At 38.3% G+C, this 14,180-nt stretch overlaps 1 protein-coding gene across 4 annotated transcripts; it reads left to right on the forward strand.

Annotated features, from left to right (window-relative positions):
• The first annotated feature begins 5,317 nt into the window (after positions 1-5,317).
• Positions 5,318-13,807, forward strand: NPY1R (neuropeptide Y receptor Y1). Of its 4 annotated transcripts, XM_081075686.1 has the most exons (5): positions 5,571-5,690; positions 6,398-6,509; positions 6,833-7,057; positions 11,100-11,949; positions 12,055-13,807. In XM_081075686.1, exons 4-5 carry the CDS (start codon positions 11,251-11,253, stop codon positions 12,505-12,507), a joined length of 1,152 nt encoding a protein of 383 aa, XP_080931812.1. In that variant the 5' UTR covers positions 5,571-5,690; positions 6,398-6,509; positions 6,833-7,057; positions 11,100-11,250; the 3' UTR covers positions 12,508-13,807. The 4 variants fall into 4 exon arrangements, with proteins under 4 accessions (XP_080931811.1, XP_080931813.1, XP_080931810.1 ...); XM_081075685.1 differs by lacking the exon at positions 6,833-7,057 and having other exon boundaries at positions 5,318-5,690; XM_081075687.1 differs by lacking the exons at positions 5,571-5,690; positions 6,398-6,509; positions 6,833-7,057 and adding an exon at positions 5,335-5,462.
• Positions 13,808-14,180: the final 373 nt, after the last annotated feature.

A 14,180-nucleotide genomic window follows, 5' to 3' on the forward strand; every position in this document is an offset into this window, starting at 1 on the left:
GGGGGAAAAAGAGAAGCTTTAGAATGAAATCTCCAGTAAATTTGGTAAATTCAGGGTCGATCAAAGAACAGACAGGTCCACAGAAGATGATAACATACAAGCTTTTTTGGGTGGTCTTGGATAGGGTTGCATGGCAGGGGAAGTCTGTCCTAGCAAGAGACCTTCCAGAGACAACATGTGGAGCTGTCACCCAGAATGAGGATAGGACAAAGGGACTCTTAAGCGTGGGAAGGGAAAAATAGGAGGGGAGCTTTCATACCTAGGTGACTTCACTCAGCAGCAAGGTGGGGAGACTTGAGGCAGAGTTCCGAAGGACAGCTGCAGATTGGTGTGGTTTATGGTTACAAGATTTGTCTTATCTATGGTTAACAGATGATGGGTGTAATTTCTTAGGGTGTATGAAGTTGGTAGGCTCTAAGTGGCAAAAACAAATATTTATTTGGGGCTATATTTAAAGCAATTAGATGTGTGAGAATTTGAGTTTGGTGCTTTCTGGCTTTGGGCTAATAGTCCTAGCCTGCTGTGACGAAGTAGATAATATGGGGACCATTTTAGGTTAATACAGAGGTGCCATCTCTGGCCCATTTATATTATAGGATCCTAAGGAAAAAAACACCTCAGAGTTAGATGGAGATGGTAGATCCTGGGGGAGAGACTGAGGAACAGCCAGTAAGGAAGGAGAAAAGCCTGAAATGTAGAGTTAGTGAAGTCAAAGGAAAATAAAATTCCGGAAGGATAGGATGGTCAAGAGAGTCAAATTCAACATAAAGAATAAGAACAATAAAGTCTGAATTGTGTCCACTGGCTTCTGTCACTGGTGTCCTTGGCAGAAGCAGTTTCAGGTAGGCCATATTTGAGGAGCCAATCAGAGGACAGTGATGGACCTTCTTCTTGAAGAAGCTATCAGGTAAGAGAAGACAGCCAGAGCAGCCAGGACATGGGGGAGAGAGTTATAATGAGAAAGAGTGAGCAATTTTGTTTTTGTTTTTATTTTAATGTTAAGCCAGTAAAACTGAATTATTTAATAAATAAGTGTTAGCATTGTTTAATAAACCTCTCAAAACTTAGTGGAATAAAATAACAACTCGCTTATGGATTTTATGTTCATGGATTGGGTGGCAGAGCACAATGGTGATGGCTTATCTCTGTCATATGATGTTTGGGGCATCAGCTGGGAAAACTCAATGGGCTAAGGTGACTCAAAGCCTGGGGACTGAAAGAGCCAGGCTGGAGGACCTACTACCAGCACGAGGGATGAGAGATTTAGGGAGCTTTTACTCACTTCAGAAGGAAGGAGGAGTCCATTGAGACTGACGGTGTGCAGTCAGAGGGGGAGAGGGGTGACAATATGAAATATCTTTGAAGAGGAGAGGAATTGGGAGTCACACAAGCCCAATGATTTCTAGGTAATATTAAAGGCTCAAGTAAGGTTTTGAATTTGTAATTACAATAATCTGTGCAGTTGAGTTCTATTTTCACCTACATGCTCTGCTAGCAGAGAGTGGTAGCTAAGTAGTTTCTTGGGTTGAGAAGAGTCAGATTATATACCATAGCCCATCCTGGGATATGTATCCTCTTTCTAGATTTATATGTATCTGGGGAAAGAAAAGCAACAGCTAGACTTCAAAGGAATGAAGAAAAGACACTTGCCTAAGCAAACATTTCATACCATACCACCTCTGCACCCATTTGTGAAATTTAGGTGCCCATAAGGGATCTTTTTCCTGTCTTTGGGAGAAAACGGCCCTATCTCAGGGATGTGAAACCGTTTTACATCCTGGGGCCAAGTCTGATGTACTTATGTCGGCTACCTGAAGTGCTGGCTTGTGAAGAGGTCTAATGCCAAGCCTGAGATTTCGGAGGTGGGGGTGGGAGTGGGGCAATGCACAGTCAGAGATGTTTGTCAGAGATGATGGAAGGTTCAATGGCGGCATTCATACTTGCCCTTCTCACCAGGGATTCCTACTCCATCTCTTTGGAAGGAATTCTGAAGAGAATAGTAATAATTATAATAAAAAACAACAATAGTAACAATGGCAACTCTCTTTTCATTAGGCATGCAACAAATCCCAAATGATAGGCTTTTGTAAAATAGCACCACACTTTTGTTGAATAGCTCAAGGGTGTCTGACAAGATGAGATCTGGAGAATGATGTTCAGATATATGCTAAATAATTTTAAGATCCTAGTCCTATGCAGTCTTATTCTGACAGAGTTTTAAAACAAATGCTCTAAATTTGTAGCCTGTGTAACCAAATAAGAACTTTCTTGAGTGCATTCCTATTTCAAACCAAGAACAAATCCATAAATATTTGGATGTCTTCCATAAATAAAACAAATCCATAAATATTTGGTGTCTTCTACACTAGGAAGATAATGGAATTGTTTGTGTATTTACTTGTATACTAACATTTAAACTAAATTCATTGTCACTTCCTTCTGCTAGTTAATTTTTTAAAAAAGACAACTGGATAAACTGATTGTACTATTTAAACTAACCAATTTAGTTACAACTCTTTACTTACTATATATATCATAGGTTCTACGATGAGGGCTTTCTCTTTAACATTTTAGTACTCTAACTTTTAGATTTATTTACAATTGATTGTATGCCATTGCTTGACTGGAAGCATCTTTTTCTTTCTCAGTGGTCCATAAAATAACATTGCAACTTACTTGCTGTGGTATCATAGCATAGATTCAAAGAAATGCAGTAGGTAAGTCACAGAAAGAAGGAAATCTGGCACCTGGTTAATTCATAGAATATGAACTAACCCAACAACATGCTGGGGTAAGTGCTACCCCAGTGGGGTTTCCTCCTTTTCAATATTATCTACATTCTAGTTCCCTACTTACATTTCTAGTTACATATAGTGTTAATGCTTATCAAGATTTTTCTAAATGATAATTTATTATAATTTTCCTGTATCAAGGCCTAATAGCATTTCAGAAACTTTAACCCTTGCAGCAGAAATTCATCAGGAGAGCAATAAAGTCATCACAATGGATAAATTCCTGTACCAAGTATAGTGACACACTTTTAGCTAGACAATTATTGAATCATGGATTTTAAAGGGTCAGACCATAAAGGTGTCCCATTTTTTAAAATGTATATGATAAACTTAATATCTACCGAGATTTAATGAGTAGAGACTATCCCTCAGTTTCAATGACAGAACAAGACTGTTGGCCCAAGAGATTATGAGAATAGTTCATTAATTTATTTTTCCTAGTCATGGGTTATAGGCTAGACTGTTTTGAAATTTCAGAAAGAAATACACAAAATGCAAAAAATTATCTCTCCCTAGCAAAGGTTTTATCTAGTTTGAATCCCAAATAGGAAAGTATGTGACTGAGTGTTCACTTAAGAGTAGAAAAATCAGTGATCTTTATTTAACAACTATCTTCTCTTTAACACATCTTCTGAGGAACTCAGATGACTTTATTTCAAACTTTCCAAGATTACATTATACGAGGATCTTACATTATATTTGGTGATTATACTATGCTTAATTTTTCCCTTTCACACTTTGGAAAGAACACTTAGTAAATGATACTCCTAGAGAATTAAATAATTTTGCTGTTGTTGAGGAGCATTTCAAAACTTCTCTTTTTACCACAACATTTGACATAGAAAAAGTCTTTGAGATCAACGATCTTACAAAGACTGGTATTGAGATGACTATCTCAAGAATGCAGCTTTATAAATTTGCCTTAAGGGGGACACTTTATAAAAATTAAGTTAATAAGATGACAAAATACAATAGCCACAGTAGTTCAGGCATTCTTGTGGATATGCCTTTATTAGCATTCTTGGAAAATACAGGAAGGAAAGTATCTAATGAGTCCAAATTATATTCTCAGGTAAAAATATTTGCTGATATATAGCAGCTAATATATAGGAATATATTAGCTGATATAGCATAAAAAATGTGTTCTTCGTAGAGAATTAAATTATTTCATGTGTAATTCTTGCAGCAGGCTAAAAGTAGCCAATTTGATGATCAAAACCTTGGGGGTAAACTTGCTTCTAAGAACAGAAAACGACTTAAGCAAATGGATTGGACAGGGGGTGACTAGAAACCTAAATAAGTTATTGCTCTTTAAAATAACTGAAATCCCTAAATTATGTCTTAATTTTAACCTTGGTAAAAAAAAAAAAAAAGGAAAGAAAGAAGAAGAAAAAAAGAAAAAGAAAATGTATATGCCATTCTACTCTGTTTAACCATCAGTGGAATTTTTAAAATGTATGCTCTTATCTATTATTATAGTACATTGATTACATAATCAGATATTTTTAATTCTTGATCATATTCCTTTCCAACTATATAAAAATGTTTAATGACAAATATTTTATAAAGCTTTGCTAGGAAATAAAAAGATTGTGCACATCATTGTCTATATAAATAAATGAGCTATGGCCTATATTGAGCTTTACATAATGTTTATTCAGCCTAACAATCAGGAGAAAACAAAACAAAACATTTCTTAACAGTGTAAAGTTCAGGCAATTCCATTTGTGTTGGAATTTTGTTTTCAGTCTGAAGACAGAATGCAATCATAGTTGTTATGTAATAAAACCTTTATGCGTATTCTAGGCAGTCACCTATATCTTTATTAGGAAGGCTTTTTATTTTTTGACAGTTTGATTTGGAAGTTTTATTCATCTACATCAGTAAATAATGTGTGTGCGCGCACATGTTTGTGTTACACAACTTTTAATTTTCAAAGTAGAATGGAACTATTTAAATCATCTGAGATCAGCGTATCATTAATTAGCCTGAATCATCAAGCACCACGATGGTTTTACCACCATCAGTGTACTCTGTACATTCTCTTTTATTCATAATGCTCAGTACTGTTGTAGATGAAGGACCGACGAAATGGCATTGATTCTTTGACCGTCAGGGAAATGTTCCGTCCATCGTGCTCCCCTAAAAAAAGCAGCCAGACACTGGGAACAGATCTGACTCAATGCATTTTCTCAGTGGAAAGAAAGGAAGACTGATTCGCTACTTTTGCTTTTTTTTTTTTTTTTAAGTCTTCTCTTCTTTTTTAAAATGAGGGGGGAAAAACTCGGCCCTGGTGTGAAGAACTACTTGAACGTCACAAAACGAAGCAAGAAACGGATAGTGGATGATGTCGCCGTGAATGTCACGTTTTCTCTTCCCCTAAGTAACCACCCCTGTCATTCTTGAGCTGGGTGTACAGCCCAGCTTTTTCGGCCGGGTGGCACGTCGGCCACAAGATGGCACTGACCTGCAAACAAAGGAAAACACGGTGGCACTGACTTTTCCAAAGCCTGGTAGAACCGCCTGGCCTTCGCGGAGTCAAGGACTGTGTGGGTATGAGTGATTACTTTCCTCTGCACCGTGCGTCTGTGTCTAACAACGTGTGGATTAGTTTAATTGCTTTTCTTTCCGTAATTCCTAGGCAACGCTCCCCCGAGGTGCATATCCAAGGTGAGGTGTTTGGGGGGGGAGCTTGAGGCGCTACTCGTGGGGCGCGTCACGTGATCCCGGGATGAGGTGGAGTTCGGCTTTAAGGGGGCGTCTCTGCTTATCTTCATCAATCTTGAGGGTTGGAGCAGGAGAAATACCAGCAGATCTTGGCTCCCTTCTCGGCTCCGTTCCATCGCCACCCTTCCCGCTTCCACAAACAGGGGTGAGAAGGACGAATCTAACTGACGGGTAAGTTTCAAGTGTACACCCTTTTAAGGGACTTTTGAGAAATCTCTCCTTCATGGAGGGGAGGATGAGAGAGGAAGGAAAAAACATACGAGAGCCCGAAATTGGCTCTGGGGCCCTGAGGTGGGACGTGGGGGGGTCAGTCCTTTCGGTCCCGGTCCCCTTGCGGGCAGGGCGCGGGATGCTCGGAAAGATGGAACAACTCCAGGACTCCTGCCGATGGCTGTGAGGACGCTGGTAACCGAACTTGCGGCACCTGCACAGCCTGTCCCGGCAGGATTTCTGGATGGGATCAGAGTTCTTCTCTCCTCGGGTTCTCGTACGAAATCCCAGGGGGAGGGCAGCTGCCCTAGTTGGTCTTTCTGTCACCTCGCCCATCTTTCGCAGTTTTCTGTAACTAGCTGAGCTGGAGCCTCTGCCCGGGCGGCCGCACTGGAGTTTTGGCGGAGCAACCAGCGCTAGGATGGTCTGGGGAGGGTGGGTTTGGCGGGTCGTTCGCCTTCGTCCCCCCCCTGGCGGCGCGTGCCGGGCGGGGAGCCCGCGGAGGCCCCGGCGTGAGCGTAGCACCCGGGGACACTTGTGGTTCTCAGGACTGGGCTGGAACCAAGCCCCATCCACCTGTACTGGGCCCTCCCAGGCTGTGGCGACTCCCTGGTGGATGCCCTGAGCCCGTCCTCCCATTTCCAAGTTTTAATCAGGGAACTCTTTAGCTCCTTTTAGAACAGTGATGTTGGAGCCCGGCTGGGTTGGAAGATTGGCGATGGGCTGGAGGTGGAGGTGGCTTAAGAGTATTCCGTTGGTCCTCAGGGAGACCGGAGAAAGGTGAATATTTTAAACACTGATGTTGGGTCAGAGAGAACTGAGTTTGGGCTCTGCTTGCTTGTTTTTAGTTGGTTTGGATGTTTTCCTTTTTGATAGTCTCATCATCAAAGATAGACATATTTCCCTGATAGATGGGTGGCAAATGTGTGTGTGTGTGTGTGTGTGTGTGTGTGTGTGTGTGTGTGTTTTGGGGAGGTTTAGGAATGAGGAAAATCTGGGGCAGTTCACCAAGCTAACAATAAAGGTGGGCACCCATGCACGCTGCACGGAAAAAGGGGGGAGAGAGGCAGTGTGCTTTGACATCCACCCCTCCCCTTTCCAAGACCTCTTAGATTGGCCATGCTCACCAGGATCCTAGGAGAAAGCATCACTCACTAGGTAGCACAGAGTGAAGGGTAAGGGCAGGGTTCGCCTGTCTCTGCCTGGACAGAACAGAAAATCCATTGCTGTCAGTCCCAAGACTCCAGGCTGCTTGCCTGGTGAAGCAAGAGAGAGCAGAAAGCTTTCCAGCCCAGCTCCCCACCCATGACAAGACCAATTGCCTATCGGTAGGTGACTATGGCTTTATTAGTCTTTCTTACTGTTTTGTGGCGCTGTGTGTTGAACAGGCCCTCCTTGGAGAGGAAGAAACAGGGAATTATGTAACTCATGGGAGCTAAACTCCCAGTAACTTTGGGAGGGCTGCTTGTAACAAGGATGGAATTTCTTTTCCAAAACACACGAGGTGAACAGCTAATTATGAGCACATGAAAAAATTACCTGTGGCAGGCTATGACCAGAAAGGTGTATTTTCAGGTAGTAAGAGCACTAAGGACAGCAAGTAGTGAAAAGACAGTTTTCTAATTGGAAAGCAGAAAGAAATTTCTATTTGCCAACTGGTGATGTATTCAGTGTCTCTGATTTGTCTGTAAATGCACATGACAGGCATCATGAGATTTAATAATATTTCATTTTTGTCGTATCTGTAGTTGCACACCTTATTTTAGAACTATATATTGGAATAGTAAATATCAAATTATTTTCTATTGCGAAGATAATGTATGTAAATTCTCTTTTAGTATTTTCATTTTCTGACAATTACTCTTCCTTGAAATTATACTAAGGTAGGCTGAAAATACACATTTTATCCAAATGGGGAACTGTTTTATCCAACTGGAAGTACTACCCAACATGCATTTAGCAAAGGAGGCTTGCAAATAATTGAAAAATAAAAAGTTTACATTTTATCTCTAGGTAAGTTAACTTAGTAGGAACAGTGCTATTCCTCACAGAAAATGTCTATCAAATATAATTTCAAATGTGTTATAGAGTTTCACTATATTTACCTAAACTCATCTGCAAGAAAGCTGTCTTTGTAGCCCATACATTGTAATAATTTAATAAATGTTTGCATTAATTCTCATACACATTGAATTCTGTCGGACTTGGTCAGTGGATGTAAAATTTTTATTTTTCTTCTTTTCCATCTTCATGATCTCTCTCACCTGGATTAATGCACTAGCCTCTTAATGAATCTCCCTACTTCTTTTCTTTCCTAAGTCTGTTGAAAACAGCAGCTAGAACAATAATTTTAAAACAAGTCATATAACTTCACCCCTTTACCACAGACTCTCCAGTGACTCCACATCTTTCTCAGGAAACAAGTCAGACAGTCCAGTGGAATCGGGCCCTACACAGTCCGTTCCTCCTGTTTACCATTTCCAATTAATTTTCTACTAGTCTCTCCCTTATTTATTCCACTTTGGATTTCTGTTTAGCACACCACATAGGCTCCAGCCTTAAGGATGTTACATTCTTTCCATATGGGAGGCAATCCCTGAGATCTCTGCATGGCTTCCTCACTTAGCACTTACTGCACATGCCATCTTCTCAGGCAGGCAGAGGCCTTCCCTCACCACCCAGTAATAAACTGCAGCTACCAACAATCCCAGTTCCCCTGCATTGCTTTATTTTTCTCCATAGCATTTACTATCATCTGTCATACTACCTATTATTTATTATTATTATTATTATTATTATTATTATTATTGTCTTTCTCTGCCCACAAGACTAGAAACTCAATGAGAACGTAACTGCTGTCTCCACTAAAATCATGCCTGACACAAAATAAGTGTTCAATAAGTATTTATTGGGTGAGTGAATTTTCTTTCAGAAACAATTTCTTTTTTTAACACAAAGTGGAACATTTTTTTCCTATATACCTGAACTAATAAAATTACTATTGTAATTAGCATCCGTTTTGCTATGTCCAGTTCCCTATGCCATGTAAAAGGACTAGGATAGAATTCAGCTGTTGATATTAAGATTGATTCATGAGAGAATCTGTAATTTCAACCATGCATCAACTATGTCAGCACATTTTAATTCTAAATCTAACATTTGCAAGGTACTATGAAATATACAGTCATTACCTTAAAGGGGTTATATTATAATTGAGAGGAGCCGATTAAGGATTCAAGGCACTACATGGTGCTTTGAAAGATGGGTAGACTGGATTGTGATGAGACAGAACACCTAGCAAGAGGAATGGTAGGAGCGAAGACGCAGATGCTAAAACAGGCCAGGTGCACTTGACTGTGAAGAGACTGGCCTGCCTAGAACAGAGCATCACAATGGGACTATTAGAGCAAGCAGTGAAAGATAGAAGAGAGGCATAATGTAGAGGTCTTAAGCATCAGGCTGAGGAGGGATTCAATAGTGCATACCTCATGTGGCTCATACCTGGGTACTTACTCACCTGGTGCAGGGAGCCATGAGAAGTCATAGCATAAAGAAGATGAACTTTCCTATCAAGCTATTTTTACTTTACATAATGAAGAAAAACTCGCAATGAACTGATAAGTAATGTTCAATATGTGGATAACAACCTGAATATGCAGTATGATACAAAGTTTTCTTGAATCCTTAAGGGAGAAATTTCCAGAGAATTTTTAGATTATTACTTGCTTCTTCAAGGTTTATTCTCAAGACACTAGGAGACACATATCAATTCTGCCTTTGATATTCTTGAGAGAAAAAGTGTGATCACCACGTAAATTTAGGAGTCATTATAATTATACGTTGTTGCATAGAGGAGGGGAGAGCCATATTTCTAATAACATTCACATTTGAAATTGTTCCACTACCATTTCTAATCTTACTACTTTCATTCTCACTTAATATTAGCAACCTTTATTTTTATTCTTCTTCAGTTTTATAAATCCAAGTTGTGGTTTTATAGTAAAAAACACTCCATATTCTAGAAAGCAAAAACACTCAAGGCAAGGTTCATTAGAGGAACCACTTAAAAAGTAAATGTATTGGTGGTTCATTAAATGTCTTATCTCCTTTTCAATGGAAGTAAATCTTCATGAGTTTCTTTATTGTTCTCAAATAAGAAATAAACACAATTCCCTTTCTTAACACAGGCACAATGGCCTGTTAATTAACAGAAGAAATCTCACCTCATATATCTACTTAGTAATCTAGAGTAAATTAGAGATTTTTTAAAAAAGCTTTTAATCTTTATAAAACTATCACTGTAATTTGTTTTGTTGGTAAGAAAAGAATATGTATATCACAAAAGGCTATGAAAGATCAACATGATGACAAATTAGGTCCCTGTCTTATATCTGTGTACAATCTAGAGGGAAGGAGGATATTTACATGACTAGAACCTTAAACATCCTTTGAAAGCTTGGGACATATTAATAAAATCATAGAATCTTACAGTTAGAGCTTCAGAGTTATGCAATTGAACCTCTTACACAATCCTCAAAAGTCTAGTAGTTACAAATTTTTGTGTATGGACACTTGTTAGATTTGAGGGCAATTCATCCCATTTGATTAAACCTTTGTTCCTCATAACAATGTGAAATTTGTTTTGTTTTGTTTTTAATATAATATACTTCGTTTGGTTCTACTTCTAACTTGAGTAGTTAGATTTACTACTCTAAGTCCAGTTCCCTATGCCACATGCTACCCAGACAATTATGAGATGTCTGTACCATTCCTACAGTCTTTTTTGGATTAAACATCTGTTCCTTCAACAGTCCTTAATATGACAAAGTATTTTTGATGTTTCACTGTATTAATCATCTCCTTTGGAATATACTTGTGTTAAATATGTCTGCCTTAAAGAGTAGTTCACTGTACGATGGAGCTAGTACTACAACTTGACCTCTAAATGAATTATTTCATTTTTATAGTAAGAGGAAGAATTAGGTAATTTTTGTTTTGTTCTGCTTTGCTTGTTTCATATATTTTTCTTGTTTTAAGCTGTGCATTGCATTTTATGTTATATATTCATACTCTGACAGTGTTCAGAACGTGCTGATAGTACTGTTTATGTAAGAATTTGAGCATGAGATTTACACATGCCTTACTAATTTACAGACCACTATGTTTTGCTGAAACTTGGTGTGTAAGCAAGTCCAATGAAAAATACTGTGAGATTTTTTTCAAAATGTTTCTGCTATTTTAAAAAGATGTTTGTACAGATTTCATTTTATTTATTTCAATGTCTTCACATTAAATAGTACTGTCAGTCAGAATTCATTTTGACTGCCCTCCATAAAATTAGTAATGCAATTGGTCATTTTCTCTTTACAGATTGTTCAGTTCCAGGGAATGAAGAATTCAGAATAATTTTGATAAGTGGATTCCAATATGGGGAATAAGAATAAGCTGAACATTTGACCTGCTTTGAAGAAACATACTATCCATTTATCTAAACTAATCTATAACAACCAAACCAATCAAAATGAATTCAACTGTGTTTTCCCAGGTTGAAAACCATTCAATCTACTATAATTTTTCAAAGAAGAATTCCCAGTTTTTGGCTTTTGAAAATGATGACTGTCATCTGCCCTTGGCCATGATATTTACATTAGCTCTCGCTTATGGAGCTGTGATAATTCTTGGCGTCACTGGAAACCTGGCCTTGATCATAATCATCTTGAAACAAAAGGAGATGAGAAATGTGACCAATATCCTGATTGTGAACCTTTCCTTCTCAGACTTACTTGTCGCCATCATGTGTCTCCCCTTCACATTTGTCTACACATTAATGGACCACTGGGTTTTTGGTGAGGCAATGTGCAAGTTGAATCCTTTTGTGCAATGTGTTTCAATCACTGTGTCCATTTTCTCTCTGGTTCTCATTGCTGTGGAACGTTACCAGCTGATAATCAACCCACGAGGGTGGAGACCAAATAATAGACATGCATATGTAGGTATTGCTGTCATTTGGGTCCTTGCTGTTGCTTCTTCTCTACCCTTCCTGATCTTTCAAGTCTTGACTGATGAGCCATTCCAAAATGTCACACTGGATGCGTACAAGGACAAATATGTATGCTTTGATAAATTTCCATTGGACTCTCATAGGTTGTCTTACACCACTCTCCTCTTGGTGCTGCAGTACTTCGGCCCACTCTGTTTTATATTTATTTGCTACTTCAAGGTAAGAAAACTACCCCCCGACCATTTGCCTTTTTACCTTCTTTCCATAGAATTCCTCATTACATGAGTGGTTCTAGTTGAACTCATTTTTTTCTTTTCTCTATAGATATATATACGCTTAAAAAGGAGAAACAACATGATGGACAAGATGAGAGACAGTAAGTACAGGTCCGGTGAAACCAAAAGAATCAACATCATGCTGCTGTCCATTGTGGTAGCATTTGCGGTCTGCTGGCTGCCTCTTACCATCTTTAATACAGTGTTTGATTGGAACCATCAGATCATTGCTACCTGCAACCATAATCTCTTATTCCTGCTCTGCCACCTCACAGCAATGATATCTACTTGTGTCAACCCCATATTTTATGGATTCCTGAACAAAAATTTCCAGAGAGACTTGCAGTTCTTCTTTAACTTTTGTGATTTCCGGTCTCGGGATGATGACTACGAGACAATAGCCATGTCGACCATGCACACAGATGTTTCTAAGACTTCTTTGAAGCAAGCAAGCCCAGTCGCATTTAAAAAAATCAACAACAATGATAATGAAAAAATCTGAAGCTGCTGTAGCATATGGTCCCAGCTGACATCTCTTTCAAAACAAGCACAACCTACAACATACTTTCATTACCTGTTCAACCAAGGAATGGGGTTGAAATCATTGAAGAAAGACCACGATTTTCTTATCTTGCTTTTCACTGCTTTTGTGGTAACTGCCATAATTACATTTGGAACAAAATGTATGGGCTTTGGAATCTTCTGGCAATAGTTTTGACCAGATGCCCTTTAAGTGCTTTTTGTGAATTCATGCATATAATATAAAGGCTCTTATACAGTATTTCTTGCAATGAAATTTCTTTAAAGTATTACTATTAACTGACTTTAGAAGCACTACACCTGACACTCTCATTAGATTGGGCCATCCTGATTAGATTAGATTGTCACTACATTGGGTGGTCCTGATATAACAACAGGCATCATTTCAGTCTGTTACAGACGTGACAACATGAAAGAGCAGAATTCAGGATGTGGGGGTAAAAGAGAGTCTGTGTCTTGCAATCCTACAGTCTAAAGTCATTCAAGAATGATTTGCATTTTTTAAAAATTTTAAGACAGGATTTATTTTGCTCCTAATGGATTATTGCTTAAGATAAAAATGCATAAAAAAATACTTTTCAGCTCTGAATATCATGGGGAATTGAGCCACCCACAAGAATTAAGTGGGGAAGCAGTTCTCTAACTTCAAAACTATTTTGGTACCTGACAATCAAAGGGTTTTAAAGTAATTAGCTTAACCATTAAATTAATAGTGCTACAAATAGTAGAATTATATCTGAATTGATGGTCAAGAGGTTTTCCATTCTTTACAGATTGCTCAGTGTTTGTCAAGCTTTTCAAAATAAATATACATGTAATTTAAAAGGCATTTCCAGCTTACAGTGTATAAAAACACAAAATGTATTTTCCATACATCAGTGCCTATATCCTAACTTATTTTTACTTTTCAATGTCCATCTTTCAAAGGACACCAAGGTACAATGTTAGAAGAATGTTTACCCTGGCTAGCAGGGATAAATACCTGAAAACTGAGAACCCTTCATATAGCACGTGTTCATTTGTATAAATTGTGTGCCTTGTGGAGTCTTATAAATAATGCACTATACAGAGTACTGAGTAGTTGTCATGTTAATATTTTTAATTTCATGTATCCTATAATCATGATTGAGCCTCAAAATCATTTGGAGAAAGGACATTTTGAAGAACAAGACATATCTTTGATGTATTATACACACAAAGTATTAAATATGTTTGATTTTAGAAAGATAGACATTTTCTTTATTAAAATAGTTTTTGCTTTTTCTGAGGTGTCTCCTTTGTGTCTCTCTTCAGTTTCGTTTTCTTTTGTAGTTCCATGTCTTCCCTCCCACGATGTTCTCACAGTACCTTATATCTGCTTGCTAATGAAACGCTTTCTACAATAGTATAACATAACTACTGATGACGCAATCTTCCTCCTTTGCTTCTTGAAACTTCTTAAAGGCAGGAACCGTCCCCAGTGCATTTAGCAGAGTGCCAGGTACTTAGAAAGTTTTGAAAAAAATATTTCTAAAACAAATGAATGAATACATAATGACCAAATTTCCTTCCTTCTCATTTATGATCATATTGACTTCACATCCTGAAATTTTCTTGAACTCCCCCTGTTAAGTCCATCTTCACCAAGAAAGTGCT

This window comes from Rhinolophus hipposideros, assembly GCF_964194185.1.
Source record: "Rhinolophus hipposideros genome assembly, chromosome: 16".
NCBI classification, from domain to species: domain Eukaryota; kingdom Metazoa; phylum Chordata; class Mammalia; order Chiroptera; family Rhinolophidae; genus Rhinolophus; species Rhinolophus hipposideros.